Consider the following 23062-nt stretch of genomic DNA (forward strand, 5'->3'; position numbering starts at 1 on the left):
AAGGGAACACGTTTATAATGTAAAAACGTGTGAGTTGACCATATGCGATTCCTTATATGGTGTGTTTATGCAGAACCAATACCTAGTTGGAAATAAAAGATAATTAATAATAAAGTAAAATAATAACAAGAGTGCCAAACTGTCACAAGATACGCCCGTTCGAAAGTTTCGGACACCATGCTCAATGCTTGAAATGCACTAAGTGACCTCGAGACCACGGAATGTATATTGAAATCTAGAGTCCGTGTCGAGACCTAGTTATTGACCCGGAATGACCCATATTTGAACTTGACCTACATATCATTTAGATGTAACATCTGACTAAATTTGGTGAAGATCAGATGAAAACTACTTCAATTACAGAGGAGACACCATGCTAAATGCTTGAAATGCAGTATGTGACCTCGTGACCTCGTTCTTGACCCGGCATGACCCATATTCGAACTTGACCTACATATCATATAGACACAACTTCTGACCAAATTAGGTGAAGATCAGATGAAAACTACTTCAATTAGAGAGCGGACACCATGCTTAATGCTTGAAATGCACTAGGTAACCTCGTGACCTAGTTTTTGACCCGGCATGACCCATATTTGAACTTGACCTACATATCATCTAGACACAACTTCTGACCAAATTTGGTGAAGATCGGATGAAAACTACTTCAATTAGAAAGCGGACACCATGCTTAATCATTGAAATGCACTTAGTGACCCCGTGACCTAGTTTTTGACCCGGCATGACCCATATTCGAACTTGGCCTATATATCAACTAGATGCAACTGCTGACAAAGTTTGGTGAAGATCGGATGAATACAATTTGAAATAGAGTCCGGACAAAGTGGCACCTTTGAAAATGCACTTATTGACCCTATGACCTTGTTTTTGACCCGGCATGACCCATATTCGAACTTGGCCTAGATATCAACTAGATGCAACTGCTGACCAAGTTTGGTGAAGATCGGATGAATACAATTTGAATTAGAGTCCGGACAAAGTGATGCCTTCCGCCCGCCGCCCGCCGCCCGCCCGCCGCCCGCCCGCCCGCCAAGGGGTTTCACATAATACGTCCCGTATTTTATACGGGCGTATAAAAACGGTAGAAAACAAACAAAATGTTTCTAAAGAATAATTCGAAAACTTCACAAACAATTTTTTGAACGGAATGTCAACGTATCGCCCCTCCCTGTCTCAAATCACCTACATGAAAATGGAGCGCATTATAAGCATAATCGGTAAACATCAGAGATCCTGCTGAATATTTATTGTACAGATGATAACAGTTTTAACATATCACATGCATTTGCATAACAAGGGATCACATATTTACTGATGACTCACATAACTGACCAATGTAAACATTCACCTGATTGACAAGAAGGAACTTATCAAAAGATAGTAAGCACCAAGTGTGAAGCTCTGAGTCAAATGCATATAAGAAAACGGGGCTTAACGACTGTGCGTTAAATGTCGTCCCAGATAAGCCTGTGCAGTGCACACAGGCTAAATTTAGACTATTTTCGCCTTAACTGGATTTTCAGATAGGAATATACTTCTTTCAAACGAAAACAACACACAATAACAACGGAAAGAGTCGTCCCAGATCAGCCGGTGCCCACTGCACATGTTAATCTTTGACTGCAATTTACGCGTGTGCATTAAACCCCGTTTTTCAACAGCGGTGCTTTAATATCGTTGTTCTTATATATATATATATATCATGCAAAATGCGAGTAATTAGGTTATCAGTTTGGCCATGGAACTATTTAACACCGATAACTCATTGCGTTGCCAATTATATGTAAGATGTATGTGGCTGCTACATAGTTTACACCAACTTATAATCAACTCAGTGTTTGTACAGGATTTGAGATGCTCTTAAGGAAGTAGGGGACTAATGGTAAAAAATCACAATTGTGTGTCATGTTGTTCTCAATATAATATATAACCAGCAATACATCGCTTTTGCAAATTTGAGGCATGAATTCATGTTAATGAGGGTTTATGGTACATTTAAAACGTTTAAACAGTTGTGTCGGCATCTATATGCATGATACTAACTATAATGCATTGTTTATACAAACAATATTTAAAACATTAAGTAATATAAAAAGTAGCTCATTTGAAATAAAGGACACATCTAATCAATATACATATGTGTGTCCAACTTTAAACGTGAGATGTGGGCTGGCAGAAAACAATTATTATAGGTTGTATATAGGTCGTTGGGGCATACTTGAACAATGAACATAGTTTAACACACATTATCGTTTACCGTCATGTACCATAAAGTTGCGGAGCTAAACAAATACAGGATGGGAATCATTAAAAAAACATTAAAGTTGCCTACGAACATGTGCCTTAAGTACATATTACATCCTTAAATCTACCTTAAACTAACTATATTAAACTGTGATATATCTATACATATATTGGTGACATATATTTTGCAAGAGAACAGTTATGATTTTACATTCTAAATATTGTATGTGTATGAAAGACATACAAAAATATTCGTTATAAGTACTTCATGTCATATGATATGACAAGTATTTTAAACATTGAATTATTTTGAAAAACGCACAAATGTAACGTGATTTGAAAAAACAACAACACCTAGGCTATTTGAACAATAGAGTGTGATACTCTTGAAGTATACATATAAATGTTCATATGGCTATGTAAGAAGTATATTCATAATTGTAGAGGCTCTCGATAACTTCGTTTACTTTATAACATTAAGGTCATTAACATTAACATTAACATAACATTAAGGTCATTTATTCCCAATAAATTGTAATCAGCTCAAGCATATAGCAGGTATGTATCTTTATACACAAGCACTTTACAGAACGTACAAGATAGTTTCATCTATGAAAAAATCATTAGTGCAAAAAGAACACATCAACAATGTTAATATTTCAAAATATAGAATGCGTTTCCTTATATTTTCTAACATTCGATACATGATTTATAGCATCTTAAAGACATGCACAGTTCATATGTAAATGGTGTACTCAAGAAAACTCGTTGTATCGTAGTTTTAACCGCTTATAAGACGCAGAACACGCCGGGCGTGCCAATTAGCGGCATTGTTTGTATCACAAATACTCAACGACAGCTCGTAAAAATTCAACGCTCTTTCATAATCTCCTTCCATTTCATAGCAGTGTCCCAACAAGTTTACGGCAGTCTCTAGGTGATAAAAGTTGATTTGATGTCTGTTATCACGCATGTTAGACACCAAGTTTCTTAACGCATGCAGCTTTTTGTCACGTTCACCGAGTCCTCCATACGTGAGATACTGCAGATAGTATAGAAACGGACGAGCATCCACCTCAGCACTGTCCATCCAGATATTCTCACTGAAATCTCTCTGTGCCACTTCCTCTTCAGTGATATTGCGATTCATTTCAAACAATAAAATGAAAGGGGTACAGTGCGATTCCTGTCTTGAAAAATTTACACAGAATGTGAATGGCATTTCACTGGAGTCAGTGTTGCCTAATAGCATATCAGCAAACACCTTCAGATCCCTGTCTCCCACTAGTCTTCTAAATGCACACACAGCCTTGACCTTGCTGTGATACCTCCTCTCCACATCCTCCAACACTCGTACTGCCGCTTGAAGATGACCACTGCAGTATAGCATAGAAGCAAACTTTAAGCGACTAGAAGCTACATCCGAATTAAAGGAATATTGGGCACGCCTTATTTTTTCTCCGTCAAGAACGTTTCGCAGTCGCAAAAAGTAAGATGTTTGCACTGATATTTGTAAAGTGTAAACGTGTTTAATACATTCTAAAGCTGCAGTTTTCGATGTGCCATTCGTTGAATTTTCAAAAAATGTGCGTATTAAATATTTTAAATGTTGCATGAAGGTGTTATGAGAACTGCTTTGTTGATGTTTTAAGTAAATTAACACATGAATCAATCTTTCCAAGCACTCAAACTTCAGCAGTAATCGAATGCTGTTTCTTAAGCATACACCTCTTAGTTCTCCAGTCTGTACAATGGGCCGCATACTACAGGATTGTAACCGACAACTTATATTATCTATACCAATACAAAAAACATCTTGTAAGTTATTACTTATCAACGAGCTATATACACTAAAAGGCGTTTCTGCAGCAACTTTGAGAGTTTCCCATCGAACAAGTTCACACCTTCTATGATATAATGCGGAAGCCTTCCCAATCGCAGCCATCGCCTTAATAAGTGTAAACAGAGCAAAAGTACAGACATAAGGTTGTGTTGGCACCACAGAGAAGGATGTGTTCTTTCCATGGTGAAAAACATTATAGTTTTACAATGAAAGCTTGTAATAGCATCCCCCACAATGTAAGCAAATAATGATTTTTTGATAAGTTTTAAAACAATGTAACATTTTATTTGAGTCATATTGAAGCTAAATGTCAACATTCGTTCTATGAGGTCTGGAGACAGTCGCCATTCTTCTCGCTTGTAATCACTGTCTGGATGTCCTGCTGGTACCAGGAAACACGGAGCTATCCGTGCAGCCTCGAGAAGCTGAACAGGTGGCCAGTGTTTACCTTTACATCTGTCTATCCAGTGCTGTATTTCAGGAAGAGGTTTGCGTACATGAAATGTACATGATACTTGATCTCTAGTATCATACGCGATGTTATTTTTCCATCTTTCAGCGCTGAACAGTATTTGCCCAGAATCTTTCCTTACGAAACAGTCATCGGTCAGACTGGTCACTGGTTCCGGTGTGTAGTCTTGGATGACTTGTAGCAAGTACTGCTGAGGTGGAGTGGTGTTGTCGTGGAGCATCAGAAGGTTATACATCCCAGTCCTCCAGTCTTCCCAGACTGTCATGATATTACATTTGTTGTAGCTCAATAGGAAATCAATATCAGACTGGAGACCGGGAGTTGTGGTCCCTTCCGACTGGCTCCCGAAATGAAAACACTCAATGTTGTTTCCTTGTAGTTGAAATGCTATTTTCTCAATGTGCTCCCTCCGCAAGAAAGTTCTCCTCCGCTCCAATACAGTTTCCTTCCCAGCTCCACTGTCGTCAAGTGCGTCAAACATCCGAATAGACAATTCTGCGAAATGCTCTGGAATCTAAATATGCATATATTATATTTCTTTCAATTAGGTTTGATCATTTGTACGTATATATTGAGCATAGTTTTGCAATGTTTTCGATACACATTGCGTATATTATTTGTTTAATTTGATATCAATTAATTACATGTTTCTGTTGATAACTCTTTACTAGTACATCTTTTATCGTTTGTATCAAACATGCAGCAGGTGAAATATATCAAAACCAAATGTATTGATAGTACTTAATATAAAATAGTTTTAAGTATGTAAGTATATTAAATCGACAAACATGTATACGAGAACTGATAAATCCATACGCGCGATGATAGATATAAATCAGATATGATTCAAAACAATAGGCTGAAGTCTTATTTAAAATTGTAATTTGCTCCGTTTATGTTAATGTGGATGCCCAGGTTGCCTGATTGTGAGTTGGAGACCGACCTGTCGGTTCGCAGGCCTGCCAGTCGTTGTTTCAGTTAGCCAGTCAGAAAGTATATCAGTCACTCCTTGTGTCTAGGCTGTCTATCTATATATTTGTCTGTCTGTCTGTTCCGCTATGCCTGTCCAAAGAAAGACTGACTTACTTTTTCAACGATGCCTGTCTGTATTCTTAACTTCAGATTAGCCTTTGCAGTCATCATAGGCTTATCAGGGACGACACTTTCCGCCGAAAGTGGATTTTTTTCTGAAGAGTATTCTTTTAAAAGAGAAGTAAACTAAAAAGTGGAAAGTGTCGTCCCTAATCAGCCTGTGCGGACTTCACAGGTCTGTGCGGAATACACAGGCCGGTACTGACTCGCTATTGTGGGACGATATTTTAGGCACATGCCATAAGCCCCGTTTTCACAGAGCGCGCCTCATGTATATATGTGGCTTTCTTGTCTGTCTATTTTTACATTTCTGTGTGGTCAACAATTTGTGTGTCTCTCAGTCAGTTTGCCCGTATCTCTGAGAACGTGTTCTGTATTCCTTATGTTCAGTATAACCTTACAATACAAACAACTAATTTTCAAACAAATGCTAATGATATACCTGCATGATTGATTGAAGGTTTTGATGATGCTTTTTGTTCGACGCTCTTCTGACACCAATATCGCTTTCCTAATAAAAAACATGTACCATGATTAGCAAAAATTATATACTAGAAACTCTATTTATACGATTCGAAATTTTGATGAAAATATAATTACAAGTTAATATCAATTTATATAAAAGAACACACCAGTTAATTACATGGTCCACTTGATCAAAGTGACTTGCCTGTCATTGGCTTTTATGGATAATCATATCCAATATATATTTGAATCAGATTGTTGAAAATCACAATGCATTAATTTCTTATGTTGTAGAATAAATACATAATTATTTAGTATTAAAGTGTTTCGCTAGTGTATTCGTAAAAAGGAAATATTTAGAGGATAATACACGGCTGAGCCGGGGCGGGCAGTGATTATCGGCCCGCAGGGAGCATAACGGCCCGTATTAACGTCTTTAATATATACCCTACTTTGTTTTGTTTAGCTTTGTTTTGTTACGTATTTCTGTGACGTAATTACTGTGACGAAACTATTGGGACGTGGAAAGTTTATATAGAATATTTTGAAGCCTCGAACGAAAACAAAAACGTATTTCGGATTGTGCATTTGTCGTGCACAATTGGAAGCTTTGATAAAATTCTTGTAATCGCGCCGACAAGTAATTCAATTTTATAAATCGTGTTTTTGGTGACAGTGGGTAGCATTCGCTACAATCGTTTAAAGGGACCTTTTCACAGATTTTGGCATGTTTTGAAGTTATTCATTAAATGCTTTATATTCATAAATGTAAACATTGGATCGTAAAAGCTCCAGTAAAAACTCAAGAATAAGATTTAAAAAGAAAAAACATTGCCTGGAGCAGGTTTCGAACCAGTGACCCCTGGAGTCCTGCCGAGGTCCTGACGTAAAATCGCTTTAGCCTTCTCGGCTATTCATCCGAGTATACAAAGTAGTGTATTGTATACCTCATATACGCAATCTTCGTAGTTTCACAAAAGTTAACGACAACAACAGAACTTTCCAAATTATTCAATGTTTCGCGTTGCAACGCTTCATAATTTTTAGGTTTTAAAATCGTCAAAAGATGCATATAATGGCTATATTTGACCATGGTAAATGTTAAGTAATACTGTTTCCTTACACATATCATAACTAAAACAAAAATTTGCGAATCTGAAACAACTTTTTGCAATTTTGTCAATTTACAAAAACGTGAAAAGATCCCTTTAAAAAAGTATGATTCAAAATAAATATAGATAAACGAAAAGAATACAAAAAACGGATTGCACATCGTTGTCATTTAATTATTGTAAGCATCGGATTAAAGTTGTCATAGAGATAATTGTGTCTTTTATTTTAAAAATTTTGCTGTTTGGTGAATCCTGTTAAAGCTTAAATAAAGGCATCAATCTAGTGTGAAGCACAGCTTTAGTTTCAATCGATATTTGTATTATCCCAATTGTGTGCTACCTGTCATTTAATAATCTAATAATGATTGATTATTTCGTTGATTTGTGGCTAAGGCTGAATGTGGACGCAATTTTTTTCCAGTTTAACGTCACACGCACATAGTCTGAGGGCCGATTATAAATAATCGACCTTAGGGCCAAATATTTATAATGACCCCGCAACGGTGATAAAGGTACATGTATGACAAACTGTACAAATTTGTTACTATACATGTATATAGTAAGGTATGTATTATATACATATTTAGTTTCCTTTGGAACAAATGACACTCGAGCGTGGTTTATTGTGGCAATTATATTTGTTGATGCTCCCCTGAGAAGAATGTAGTTGTTATTTAACAAAATATGAAATATGAACCATTGGTTTTTACAAGGGCTGTTTGTAAAACATGCATGCCCCCCATATGGGCTCTCCGTTGTAGTGACAGCCATTGTGTGAATGTTTTTTGTCACTGTGATCTTGACCTTTGACCTAGTGACCTGAAAATCAATAGGGGCCATCTGCCAGTCATGATCAATGTACCTATGAAGTTTCATGATCGTAGCCATTAGCATTCTTGAGTTATCATCCAGAAACCATTTTACTATTTCGGGTCACCGTGACCTTGACCTTTGACCTAGTGACCTCAAAATCAATAGGGGTCACCTGCCAGCAATTATCAATCTACCTACGAAGTGTCATGATCCTAGCCATAAGTGTTCTTGAGTTATCATCTGGAAACCATTTTACTATTTTGGGTCACTGTGACCTTGACCTTTGACCTAGTGACCTGAAAATCAATAGAAGTCATCTGCGAGTCATGATCAATCTACTTATCAAGTTTCATGATCCTAGGCCTAAGCGTTCTTCAGTTATCATCCGGAAACCATTTTACTATTTCGGGTCACTGTGACCTTGACCTTTGACCTAGTGACCTGAAAGTCAATAGAGGTCATCTGCGAGTCATGATAAATGTACCTATGAAGTTTCATGATCCTAGGCCCAAGCGTTCTTGAGTTATCATCAGGAAACCATTTTACTATTTCGGGTCACCATGACCTTGACCTTTGACCTAGTGACCTCAAAATCAATAGGGGTCATCTGCGAGTCATGATCAATGTACCTATGAAGTTTCATGATCCTAGGCCCAAGCGTTCTTGAGTTATCATCCGGAAACCACCTGGTGGACGGACCGACTGACAGACCAACATGTGCAAAGCAATATACCCCCCTTTCTTCGAAGGGGGCCATAACAAAATATGAAATATGAACCATTGGTTTTTACGGCAATCATTAACATATAACGCTAAAACAATTTTCTGAAATGTATCGTATAACATAATCGGTTTGTGCTATCTATGTTTCAGTGACTCAATACAATCACAGCATTTCCAAATGACGTTATATTTAGACAAACAATTACAGCAGAGCTAAGCCGGGCATGATCATTTATATCACATACTTTCTGTTCTTAACTTAAATTTCTACTGAGACAGCTTTTCGTAAATTTATTTACATTAAGTTAAAAATGCAATTTATTATGTTTCTCGTTTAAAGTAATTTCTGTGACGAAACGCAACAGTTTATGCTACTACAAGTATTGTGTAAGTTATAATGTTACAAAAACATGCTAACATAACATATAGGATTCTTTGAAAGCACAAACCTTGTTCTGCATCCTTGATTCTCTTTGCGCGGCTTCCATATCCACTGAAAGGTTCCACATCTTGCTAAACGCAACCTGTACTTCTTCAATCTCGTGTAACCTGAACGTATCAAGAATTAATCATTATTAACATGCTATCTGCGATACTATTACGATGCGTCAAACGTTTAAATATAAGGTACATACCCCAATCAAATAAGAAACAATTTAACTCAGAGTAATATATCTATTTAACTTCCAAGCTCGAAATAAATCACATCATGGAACATATCTCATTTCGCGTACATAAGGCTGCACACAACAAACTTTGTAGCCACCAATGCGAGTTGGCCCCGGTCAAATTTGTAAATAAAGAGAACATTGCTTAAGTAAGCACTTTTTGAGTGTCTAAATAATAATGAATGTCAGGCTTGAGTTGTGGTGATTTTTCTTGGATGTTTGTTTGTTTGTAAGTTATCAAAACATTGGTATTGTAACTAAAGCTACATACAGGAAGTAGAATTAATGCAATTTGAAAACAGGTGTAATGCTGGCTCCGGACAGTATTTCTGTTGAAAATTTGGCGTATGGACATTGAACTATTACAAAAATAGCTAATTAACACTAATGCGTTGATTTGTTCGGAAACAATACATATTCAATGTTTTTTATTCCGTTCGCTTAAAGATATTTAAGATACTGCATACTTTTTTTTTAACGTCAGCTGATAAATACGCGCCGATTTTAACAAACGTTAAACAACATTCTATCTCAGAGAAGTGGGAACACTGTTGAAGCGGAAGCGGTGTTCGTGATCAATATCTTAGCCATCATATTGTGTTAGTACTGTTTCTGAACCCGTCGTGGTTAGTTCATTGTTTACAATATCTACCATGTACATTGAATTTGCGATTAAATAAAGAACTTTCCTGACTTACCGACACACACATGAATGGTCATAATTATGGAAGCTTTTGCATTGTATATGATATAAAATATGCTTTATTGCAGCATAATTGTTATATCCAGGCCTTCATTTTTAGATCTAATATTATAAACAAGTGGGTCAAACGTCCAAGGTTACTTTACTGGTCCAATTATTCGGCCGGATATTCACCTTTTCGACATTATTTTAAGGGAGACAACTCTGGATGATAGTGAGGTCTGGGGGGGGGGGTTACTCGATCACCTACTGCAGTGCGTCTGCATACAGTTCTGTGTTGAAGCAATTATAATTTCCCAATAATTTGCAGATATTACTTATATGGTATGATATTTTTTGTAATTTTTATTAGCTTAGTATGTTTGATTTAATTGTCATTCATGTTTATGCTTTATTTCGATTTTATTGTGTTTAAAATAGGTAAAAAAGAAACATGCTAAAGCGGGTGGGATATGGAAAAACATCTTACTTGTTAAGTTTGGGCAAATTAGAAGTTAGATGACATTTGGTAAAATACTTTTCTTTAAAAAGAACAATTATTTAAAAACAGATAACTTTGCTGTCTTTAAATGTTATTGAATGGTTTATTGTTATAACTTATAGAAACTTTTTTTCAGGAACATCACAGTGTCAGCATAAACTGGGATAGTGTATCTAATTCTGCATGAAGCTCAAGATTTCTACACCTGCAATTTTATTAAGTCTTGCAATAAATATTATACATCATCACAGTTACATAACTATGTTCTTTGAAATAAATAAAATAAATATACTTCAGATGTGTGTCTAATCCATACCCTTACATTAAAAAATATCCTACACATTCAGAAATATAATAAAATGGATGGTGGTTTAAGTTGCTACACATCCAATGTTGTCATGTAATCATTTAACATAACATGTGATGTGTTGACATGACTATTAACACTGCCAAGAAAACATTTACTTTGAATTTAAATAAGTGGCCCTGGTCAAATGTCCAATGGCTTAATATCCATATGGGTTAAACTTTCACCTGTATCACAGTCATCCTTAATTGGTTGTGTGTTGGGCTATCCCAATTAACTACCCGTCATGGCAAATTTGTTCAAAAGAAGACAAGTATCAATGTTTGAAGAATTGTTATTGCTCTTACAGTCTTGACGCTAACCCCTAGCCAGACAGCCCGGGGCTAGTGATATGTATTAAATTTGGGCTATTAAAATTTCCTGATTCATATAGTCGGGCTAGTGGGTATTTTAATCTGTTCTATAAAGATTCAGGCTGCCCTTATTTGTTCAAAAATGCTAAAGTGAAGACTGCTTGTATATGCTGGTTAGTCCGAGACATTCCAACCAACAAGCAATCACTGTGACAGTCCAAATACTTTCTCATTAAAGTGTGTGTACATGTATTTGCAGGAGCTTGTGTGTGTGTTTTGGTACAAGCTCATCTCAAAAACTGATTCACTATTTAGTTTTTAACCTAAAAGAAGTAAAACCTGACTATAAAATGAATACTATCATTGTAAAGATTTTGTTGTCGGGATGAAATATAAACTGTAATCCCTATGATTAACAGAGAAAACATTAACCGAAAGCTTATTCCTGTTGATGTAGCAGAGCCAAAAGACCTAGAAGTATAGATGGTTTATGGGTGATGTTCCTTATGATAGTACTAGTAGGTACTAGTTGGTTCGTCTTTTTGGATACAAATAATACTATATTTTTTTTTCACTAATAAAATGGGGTTAACTTAGTAATCCTGCTCAGTGGTTGAATCTTCAGAAAATGTTAACATCAGCACATAGTTGCAACGTATTTGATACATGTATGCCGGTGACCCTCAACTGCAATTTTGGTAACAGACACGGTAGCCTAAGGTGTAATTATTTCTAAGAGATGAATCCCAGTTGAGGCTTAAACTTACCAACCCATGAGTGAGTCAGAGATCAGCACTCTACCGGTTTAACTGGCCGGGGTAAGCTTGGAATTGGGGACTTACTTTTGCTTAATAATGATCTTAAATAATATTATAGTTGTCAGCAATAGATTTTTTATGTATTTTAAAAGCACAACAAGTTAGGCTTGCAACAGAAGTAATACAAATATATAGATTATTATACAATTTACAAATTTAATAATAAAGTAGTCTTATGTTTACTAAAATGTGCAAATACAGTACACTCCACGCGTTTTCCCCAAAAAACGCGCTCCCTCCGCCAGGGTTGGCATATCGACCGGTCAATTGAGTATTGACCGGGCCGGCGGTCAATACCCCGTTAAAACCGGTCAATACTGGTCATTAGTGGTCATTACTGGTCAATAATGGTCGATTGAAAATTGTAGCATTTAAACATCACAAAGGAGCTTTTTCATATTAAATCAATAATTATTCTGTAATTGATTCACTTTTTTAAAGTTATTTATTGTAAAAAAAATCTTTAAAGCTGTAAAAATTACTTCTTTATTATTTATGGAAACGGCCTCAAATACATAAGGACTGAGGCAATATCTTTATCTCAGTGTATCACATCTGTTACTAAAGCATTATTACTATTGTAGTTACCACAGTATTCCACTTATCTATTGATATATCTATTTGATAAGCAGATGGACAAACAGAACTCTTGTGTTTTCTAGGGTAATAAATTTGGCCCCTAAGCCTTAATTGGTAATAAAATGCATGCAGTGTTATGTCTCTCATATTGACAATTAAACAAATCTGTCCTTAACCCATTCCATGCGGGAACCGAATTTTAAAGGCCTTTGCAAACAGTTTGGATCCAGATGAGACGCCACAGAACGTGGCGTCTAATCAGGATCCAAACTGTTTGCTTTTATGATAGTATTCTTTGAAAAAAATAGAAGAAAATGCTAATTTTAGAAATTCTGCAGACGACATTTTAGCAGTCGACAAATTTCCCAGCATGCAAATGGTTAAGCTATATCATATCACTCACACAAAAGGAGATTACTTGCTATTAATTAAATAGTTACTTCTAACTTGTCTCCTTTCTGTATTAAGAGGGTTTTTTTCCTTTCATATTTTAAAGTTCAATTGGTATTCAAATGAATAAGCAATCAAAGTTCTTGATTTTGACAATAAAAAATGTTTTCCAATTGTGGGTCTACTCTAGACTCTTCTTTTCAATTATTTTTTCTTTTAATAATTATTTCTTATTATGTTTTTTATTTTTATATCAATGGAAAATAAAAGATTTTTAGACTATTTTGTTTAAAAAGTATTTAAAGAAATCTATGCAAAAATACATGACAAGTAAGGGTCGTGTTAAAAAGGTGCCATTTAAGGCCCTATTAACAGTTTTGGATGCCCCAACCTGTAGAGGTGAGAAGACTGTAAGAAGACTGTGGGGACAGTGGGGCATGAGGAATAACTCATAACCAGTAATTGACAGGTTCTTGTTGAATCAAGCACAGAATTATCTGAGCATTAATAATTCATTAGAATTGAAAAAAAGTTCAATCAACCAGAAAAATCCAATTGACCAACTTTGACTAATTGGAAAATTTTTGAGAGATTGGCCTACAAATTGCATTAACAGGTATAAAATAGTGGGTATTAATAGCTTAAGATATTATTGGCAACATGTCTTTTTAATTGATATTATCAATATTGTTTAATTAGGCATGGAATATTAATCAAAATTGGGGGCAAAGTTCAATCGACCAGTATTGACCAATAATGACCACTTCGGGAGTATTGACCAGGACGGTTTTAACCGGTAAAAACCGCCGGTTAAAACCGGGGGCGGTCGATTGGTGCCAACCCTGCCCTCCGCAGGGGTTTTTCTGCTAGCGAGTGTTCAAGTGGCGTTGAGAGAGCGAGGTGAACTCGATAAAACGCTCGGCGTTACGCCGCGTTCGCTAATTCCAGCGGCGTGTATTACTTAAGCCTAGTCGGTAAATGCAGACAATTTCCGTTCTTATCAGTGACCGCCGCGCAACTCCGCGTTAGCAGTTTGCTACTGGACATACCAAAAAAATTAAAACATTGTTATAATAAATTGTTTAAATACTGTAGTACATGTATAAAAAAGATAATTGTATAGAAAATAAATACGTATACAAATTATGTTTTTTAATTCACAGGTACGTCTACAATATGAATGACAAGGGCTGTTTGTAAAACATGCATGCCCCCCATATGGGCTGTCTGTTGTGGTGGCAGCCATTGTGTGAATACGTTTTTTGTCACTGTGACCTTGACCTTTGACCTAGTGAACTGAAAATCAATAGGGGTCATCTGCGAGTCACGATCAATGTACCTATGAAGTGTCATGATCCTAGGCAAAAGCGTTCTTGAGTTACCATCCGAAAATCATTTTACTATTTTGGGTCACCGTGACCTTGACCTTTGACCTTGTAACTTCAAAATCAATAGGGGTCATCTGCGAGTCATGATCAATATACCTATGAAGTTTCATGATCCTAGGCATATGCGTTCTTGAGTTATCATCCGAAAACCATTTTACTATTTCGGGTCACCGTGACCTTGACCTTTGACCTAGTGACATCAAAATCAATAGAGGTCATCTGCGAGTCATGATCAATCTACCCATGAAGTTTCATGATCCTAGGCGTATGCGTTCTTGAGTTATCATCCGGAAACCATTTTACTATTTCGGATCACCGTGACCTTGACCTTTGACCTAGTGACCTCAAAATCGATAGGGGTCATCTGCGAGTCATGATCAATCTACCCATGAAGTTTCATGATCCTAGGTGTATGCGTACTTGAGTTATCATCCGGAAACCATTTTACTATTTCGGGTCACTGTGACCTTGACCTTTAACCTAGTGACCTCAAAATCAATAGGGTCATCTGCAAGTCATGATCAATGTACCCATGAAATTTCATGATCCTAGCCTCAAGCGTTCTTGAGTTATCGTCCGGAAACCACCTGGTGGACGGACCGACCGACAGACAGACATGTGCAAAGCAATTTACCCCCTCTTCTTCGAAGGGGGGCATAAATATAAGACATTTGACAAATTAATATTTAAATCATAACACATATAACACAAGAATAAATGTTCCGTAAAATTTCCAAATGAGAATAATAATTTGTAATCCGAAACACACTACGATTTTTAATGTTAACACGACGTTTACAAATGCTTCCAATATACAGTCATCATGTATATTTCCCGACAAAAGCGTGCGAAAATTATGCTGCAATGTACAAGGTCAAGGTATACTCCTGCAAAGCATGCGTGTATTGATTTTTTTTATACAAACTTTGTAGCGCAGAGAACATTGAATTTTGTTGATTTCGGTTAAAAGTTTCTTTGGTATTTTTTAACAAAATTATATCGGGAATAAGTTGATATTTCCTCCAAAATAATTTCAAATCGAACACGCCAAATCTTTATCGTTACGGTATTTGAGTAGAGTAATTATTTTAACAGTAATTATACTGTAAACTGATTAAAGAAGACATCTGGGCGGAACTAGATTTTTAAGTATTTGACGTTATGAAAACACGCAAAGCTTGTCTACTGACCTATTGTGTAGACTGCTGTCTGTGGTGTTATGACAAAAGGGATTAACATGTGTGAATGTCACTCTGCCGATTTGGTCCATAATTACTGGTAAACATTGTTTTGAATGTCAATGCAAAAAGAATACAACTGTGAATATAAAATGCAACTATTAACTCAATAGTTACCACCTTCTTTTAGCAATCAATGGAATAACCTACCTACAAAGAGAAAATAAATGCATCAGCTAGCAGAGAATTGACTTTGTTCCGACAATTAAAACCATTCCTTATGCATTCGTCGAACGCGTTTACTTGAGTAAGTTATGCCTTTAGACAGGAAGCGGCTTTTCTTTGATTACGCCAAACTGTCAATTCACCCAGATTTGCGAGATGTTTAAGGTCCTTGGTCATTTGTTTACATGTTCAGTATAGAAAATCACCTGCTTACATGAAAACTTTGGATTAAATTATCAAAATAAAAACAATGTTGCAAACTGTGTTTATATTAATTGGTAAGTATAAGTTAAAAGACGATGTTTTGTGTGTTGCAAATCAACGAGTTTTCTATACAACAACTACTTCTACAACCACGTCGGGATCGATCTATCTTGGTTGTTTTTTTTAATTGTAAATATTATACTACATGTACATGTATGTACTTGTAATAAATGTATTTTTTTTTGAAAATCAGGAAGTCAAACAAAATTAAATTGATCGTTATCTCGTAAAACGCGGAGTTTCCCCCGCGTTGCCAACGCCGAGGGCCGCCGCGTCAGCTCATCAGTTTTGCCGATCGTTAACCACGGCGTCCAAAATCATGCAAACGCCGCGTCTCGCGGGACTTTCTTAATATCCCTCCAGGTCAATCCCCGCGAAGTATGAAGGGATATTGGGGAAAACGCGTGGAGTGTACTGTACATGTACCAATTGGTTTTTATTTCTGAAAATTTAGAAAAATGAGCTAATATAATAAAAAAAGAGTTATTTTTAATTAGTGGGTGGGTTTAAATTAACTTGCACTCAAAAATTATAAGTCTGGGGTTGTTTTAATTATTGACACTTCAGCACACAGTACAGTAACATGAGAAAGGTATGATCTTGTTATTTTTGTCAATACCGGTAGTTAATTACGGAGCCGTTAATTACAATGATACTGCACTATTATCGAGCAGATGGTCGTTGAACGTTATAATAAAAATTATGATTGTTTTTATTAGTAATAAATCAGCAATTTATCGCTTTTATTCTATTTATAAAGGAAATATAGCGGATAGGTAAGGTGTCTACTGTAGAGCGAAAACTGTCAGAACCCCCCCCCCCCCTAAACCCTTAATCTTGCGTTATCTCGGCAGTCTTGTTACGCGTGATTTAACAATGTCGAAATCGTGAATTTATTAAACAGAAGACAACGGATCATTCAGCCGGATTTAATTTGTTAGCAAGATGACGGATCAACCTTGTAAAACTGAAATTACACAATACAATCAACTTACAAAATGCATGACAAAATAATCCGTAAAATAACAGCGTTACACAACTATTAAAAATGTAGTCTTAGGCCTTCAGCATTATACAAGTATTGCATAGATGTACATAAGTTTTTACTGTCCATCACTATGGGCATTAAGAATTCAAAACGATAGAGGCAGTACTGAACGTTTAAGGAATGATGGGTTTAGTTGAGTTATTCAAATAATTACAACCAAATAACAGCATATCACATCAATGTTGCAATACAACATTTAACTTACACAACGTCAACGGCGAGACCAATTAGATTTGACTAGATATCGAGGTATGCATGGCGTTGTAGATGGCTGTAAAATGATACGAAACATTAGTAAATAAAAAAGGAACTTGATCTATCATCTATTACACATATGATGAGTAACATAAGATTCAAGCGGAGAGTTTACATTGAACAAATGATAATCGTAAGAGTACGAACGAACAAAAAATCTTATCAGGAAAATAGTAAGAAAATCGCTGAACAGTCTAATAAAAGTAGTTTGTATAATAATCAAAAACATAAAAATGTATCAAAATATGCTGTTTCTATTTGTTTACCTGGACAATGAAGCTTGCAAAGTTTTTTTTTTAATTTAAGAAAAACGTGACCAAACGATTTCTTGTAAAAATTATAGCGTTGTAAAAATCGGTCAGGTTACATACAACTAATAATCAAGCTAAGGGACAACACAGTTACTCACCTGCGATTGAATATACTGAACTAAAACTCGGTATGATGATTTGATAAACAATGTGGCGTCTAGATTTTTCCCATATTTTTATGGCGGCTTACATGTATGTTTAATAAATATATAAATAAATATGGTTTTTAAAATGCTCACGTAACACATTTCAAACTCGCCGGAGACATATTAGGGAAACGTTTAATTATCTCACCAATTTCTTTACGATTGTTCAATAAATATGGCATCTGGGGTTAACAAGCTTTTAATAATTTGAACTATTCAATTAGAGTTTTGCCCATATAACCCAGTTTCGAATTTGGTCGATATATTTATTTCGACATTTGTCATCTGCGCAATAAATGTGACCCCTAAAGTGTTCACAAGGTTTCTCTTTAGCAATTTAAGAAAAACTGCCCACCTCCTGGCAGCCACGGTTTTCAACGAACCAGAACACATTTTGAAATCGGCCCTGATATCATTGTGAAGATTGTTATGAGATATTATCTCTTTCAAATTGAGCTATAAATGGAGCATCTAGAGCGGTCAGAAGGTTTCACTTTTCAATACAAATTGCCCCGCCAACTTTTCAACGTACCTGAACAATTTTAGAACTCGGTCGGTATATAATTGGGACAAATGTTCTGACAAAAAATGTGGCATGCAAAGTGTTTACGAGGGGTTTCTTTCAGTTTACCAAATGACATAGTTTTTTGTACTTACGCAATTAATTTTCTTACTCGTTCGCTGTATTACTAGCACACATGTTTGATCGATTATATGAAGATTGTGAAAAAGTGTTGCCTCTAGTGTGACATAAATGTAAATAATGGTGACGCACGGACGATTGAAAAAATATTATCACAAAAAGTCTTTACGTTGTGCTCAGGTAAGCTAAACACAAGTAACTAATAGACCAGTTGATTGGTATTGCTATTGTTAGCCATCATTCATGCTTACTGGTTGGAAAAAACACTGGTAAGAGTAACTTAAAATATTTGTATACAGGACAAGTGGTTTTAGTCAATAAATCGATATGATGTCAAATTTTTTTTACTAAAACACCTTAATTTTAATGTATGATGTAAAAAGGTAATGCAACAATTGATGAGCACTTATCTAGGACAAACTATTTTGGATGTGTAGCAATGTCGTTATAGATGTAGTTGTTTATTAAATGTAAACTTTTGGTTTACTTTTGGTTTCGTTTTTTAATTCTAAAAATGGTGCAGTGCCTTATAGATTTTTATATTGTTATTGCTGATGGCAAAGCGGGAAATACATTTAAGATGTCAAAATGATACAATTTATTTTAAAAAGTAACGCTCAATTATGTGACTAAAAAGTAAAGTCTTCGCATAGATTTAAAATAAAAGTAGCATTTTCAATTGTATAAAATACATAATTTACCAATGATGCGTTAGGTATCGAGTTGATTCTACACGTTATGACGTTATGACATCATTAAACACGTCACCGGATTTCGGGCTGATATTAAAACTTGAAAAACAAACGCAACAATTGAGGAGAAGAAGATGCATATCAATTTGAATGCCCAAAACAGAGTAGTATTTACATGATAAGTAATGATCGACATGATCAGTTATCAATCAGTCTGAATCCAAAATCTGAGTAGAATTTACATGATAAGTAATGATTGAAATGATAAGTAATGATTGACATGATAAGTAATGATTGACATGATAAGGAATGATTGACATGATGAGTTATGCTTGACATGCTCAGTAATTGTTGACATGATAAGTAATAATTGACATGATGAGTAATGATTGACATGATAAGTAATTATTGACATAGTGAGAAATACTTCACATGATAAGTAATTATTGACATGATACGTAATAATTGACATGATAAGTATTGATTGACATAATAAGTAATGATTGACACGACAAGTAATGATTGACATGATAAGTTATTTAACAGTGTGAATGCAAAAAAGCATATTGAATTATTGCAAATATAATCAAAACAGTATGTGTATGTAGAAATTGTAGGCAAATCATAAGAAATGTATATAAGTATGAATATAAATCCCCATAACTGCCACAACATCCATTATTTCATTACCAATTATTTGATTATTTAATTAATTGTTGAGAAGTCTCAAATGTTATCACACTGTTCATATGTTCGAATGCAACACAACGAATGTAATTTACAATTATAGCTTTAACACGGTCGAATACTTCAAATGTAACTGCACATATTACAAATTATATTTTAGCAAAAGATCAAACAATCCTTAATAAACATGTTTTATAAAAACCAGAAGTAATACAAATAATAACTCACTTGTTCGTTCGAATTTATGTATTGTGACCATCCGTTGAAATCAAAAGTAAGTTGATATGAATTGTACGGAGATTTCCAATGACGCATTTGAAATCGAAAGTAAGTCGATATTGAATTTGCGGGGATTTCCATTGACACAGAATTGTTTGGGTTGTTTCGACTTATTCATCGATTCTTTATTTTTCGTGTAATTATTTACATTAAAAGGACAAGTAGTTCATGCTCTGTTAAATAACTTAACGTGGATGCATTAAAACCCATTTTCCAGAGCGATGCTAATATCACAATAATTCTTTTTTTCCAAAGAGAAATTAAAACAATGGATTTTTCACATTAAATAAAATAAATATAGATCTGACGATTATAGAATAATTTAATAAGTAAAATTGAGCAGCGCCGTGAAAAAAACTGAGTTTAATGCATTTGCATAAAGTATCATCTCAGATGAACCGCACATTGTAATCAGGGGACCACACTTGCACATTGTAATCAGGGACCACACTTGCACATTGTAATCAGGGACCACACTTGCACATTGTAATCAGGGACCAACTTGCACATTGTATCAGGGACCACACTTGCACATTGTAATCAGGGACCACCACTGCACATTGTAATCAGGGACCACACTGCACATTGTAATCAGGGACCACACTTGCACATTGTAATCAGGGACCACACTTGCACATTGTAATCAGGGACCACACTTGCACATTGTAATCGGGACCACACTTGCACATTGTAATCAGGGACCACACTTGCACATTGTAATCAGGGACACACTTGCACATTGTAATCAGGGACCACACTTGCACATTGTAATCAGGGACCCACACTTGCACATTGTAATCAGGGACCACACTTGCACATTGTAATCAGGGACCACACTTGCACATGTAATCAGGGACCACACTTGCAATTGTAATCAGGGACCACACTTGCACATTGTTAACAGGGACCACACTTGCACATTGTAATCAGGGACCACACTTGCACATTGTATCAGGGACCACACTTGCACATTGTTAGCAGGGACCACACTGCACATTGTAATCAGGGACCACAACTTTCCGCATGAACTGGATTTTTGCCATGAAGAGACTTTTTTTTAAACGAAAATTCCGTAAACGCGGAAAGTTACTTTCCTTATTAGACTGTGCGAACTGCACAGGCTAATCTTGGACGACACTTTACGCACATGAATAAGCCCCGTTTCCCCTGAGCGCGGATCATTATAAAGTATACTTTTTCCAAGCTCGGTTTCGTTGTTGAATAATAAGCAAGAAAATGAAACACACATATATACACTATATAATCTTTCTTTATAATACTAATACATGCGAAAATCGTTTGAGATTTTTAACACGCAATGTAATAGTAATGGGTCCGGATTTCGTCACTTGAAAAGCAATGTTTCGTTACAGATGTTGTTTAACTAGACACGCTTAAACCACATCTGAAAAAGTAAAACAAACAACATTTTAATCAATATTCATATGTTTGGACTGAACTACGTTTTCATCCGCTAATGGCAAAATGACGCGATTAAATCTTAGCAACTCTTTTTTCATTCTTGAAATGACGGGATTGGTTCGGCGCGAAGGTTTTCTTTTTGCTGTTTGACGACTATGGAACTGTATGTGAAACGGGTTCTTACGTCAGCGAATAAACGACTGTCAGAATAAATAGAAATTAAGCGTATTTTTTTCCGACAAAATTATACACCAATACAATACAAATGCTATTCAATTTTGTCGGCGTTATTGCAAGTAAGAAGTAAATTTCCCGACAGTTATAACACCGATTAATGTAGAAAAATGCTATTCGATTCTTAAACACAATGATAAAACGTTTAGTACATCAACATAGTGTCATATAGGGTTATTATACAGCACAAAGGACTGTTTTCGCAACTCATGGATACAAGTGCACATTTATTCTGTACCACACGTTTTCGAATACAAGTATTAACACGAACAATTGTATTTTGTAAATTATACCTACTATATGTACGGGTTCGGCTTATAAACAATTTAGGCGTTAACGTCGAACTCCTCGGTGACGTTCGTTATCCAGCCGTAATACGTGAAATATTAATATTGTGAAAGTATTTATTGACTAACATCGCCACCACTTATTTGATCCACTCAGACTAAGATTATGTTGCAGATACTGTATACCTAACAGAGAAACAAAGACACAATTGACAATTGTATTTCTTTAAGTATAAAAAATAGCTCTTGAAATTGTTTCTTTACATTATTGTCGATGTGATCTGCAATGATTGTTTTGAAAACTGGCTCTTACTGCATGTGAGTAAAGCGTCGTCCCATAGTAGCCTGTGCATTCCGCTTTTAATGCAATTTGTCGTTAATAAATAAAAAAAAATCACGAAAATCTCGTTGTTTGAGTACGTGTCGTCACAGATTATATTGAAGGTACTTTACCCCAGACTAGTCAGGGACGACACTTAAGGAACCTGCATTAAGCCCCAGTTTTCCCAGAGCGCGGCTCTTATTTATATAAGTCGACTTTTACAAATACAACTATTGTCTGTAGTCAGTCAACAAAAATGGTGTTTGTTCAAAGTTTTATAACTGCTACAAATACTTGACAATAGGCAGTTACATGTTTGATTTCATGATCAAACAATGTTTTATTGTAATTTGAAATGGTTGTGCAGCGTTAACGGTTTCTGTTTTTTCTTGAAACAATGTGATAGTGCTATATTTAAAGAGTTTTAATGTTATTGCAGTTTTGAACAGTTTCCATGATCGTTTCTGAAATGCTATTAGATTGAATATCTTCACATTGAGTTTAGTGTCAGCGACTTGTTAAAAAACATTGCACATGATTGCCATTGTCTGCTGCACAAAGGACTGTTACATGTACACGTGAGTATTTGTTTATGAT

General features: G+C 35.6%; 2 protein-coding genes across 5 annotated transcripts in view; both read right to left on the reverse strand.

Annotated features, from left to right (window-relative positions):
- LOC127864485 (uncharacterized) overlaps positions 1 to 23062 on the reverse strand; it is a 258871-nt gene that overhangs the window by 202818 nt on the left and 32991 nt on the right. The gene's annotated exons all lie outside the window — the stretch shown is intronic.
- Positions 1251 to 20293, reverse strand: LOC127864490 (uncharacterized). Of its 3 annotated transcripts, XR_008042060.1 has the most exons (6): positions 20150 to 20237; positions 17393 to 17458; positions 9235 to 9334; positions 6115 to 6183; positions 2394 to 5094; positions 1251 to 2363 (listed from the first exon to the last, which is right to left on the reverse strand). XR_008042060.1 is itself a non-coding variant. In XM_052404119.1 (5 exons), the coding sequence occupies exons 3-5, from the start codon at positions 9292 to 9294 to the stop codon at positions 4099 to 4101; spliced, it is 1125 nt and encodes a 374-aa protein (XP_052260079.1). In that variant the 5' UTR covers positions 9295 to 9334; positions 17393 to 17458; positions 20150 to 20292; the 3' UTR covers positions 1251 to 4098. The 3 variants fall into 3 exon arrangements, 2 of the variants coding, with proteins under 2 accessions (XP_052260079.1, XP_052260080.1); XM_052404119.1 differs by having other exon boundaries at positions 1251 to 5094; positions 20150 to 20292; XM_052404120.1 differs by lacking the exon at positions 17393 to 17458 and having other exon boundaries at positions 1251 to 5094; positions 20150 to 20293.

The sequence above is a fragment of the Dreissena polymorpha genome, chromosome 1 (genome assembly GCF_020536995.1).
Source record: "Dreissena polymorpha isolate Duluth1 chromosome 1, UMN_Dpol_1.0, whole genome shotgun sequence".
Lineage (NCBI taxonomy): Eukaryota > Metazoa > Mollusca > Bivalvia > Myida > Dreissenidae > Dreissena > Dreissena polymorpha.

Coding starts and splice junctions, on each gene's coding strand:
- LOC127864490 (XM_052404120.1), bottom strand. CDS start 9,294: ATGTGGAACCTTTCAGTGGATATGGAAGCCGCGCAAAGAGAATCAAGG. Junction 6,184..9,234: donor AATCAAGGATGCAGAACAAG/GTTTGTGCTTTC, acceptor GTTTTTTATTAG/GAAAGCGATATTGGTGTCAG. Junction 5,095..6,114: donor ACCTTCAATCAATCATGCAG/GTATATCATTAG, acceptor ATGCATATTTAG/ATTCCAGAGCATTTCGCAGA.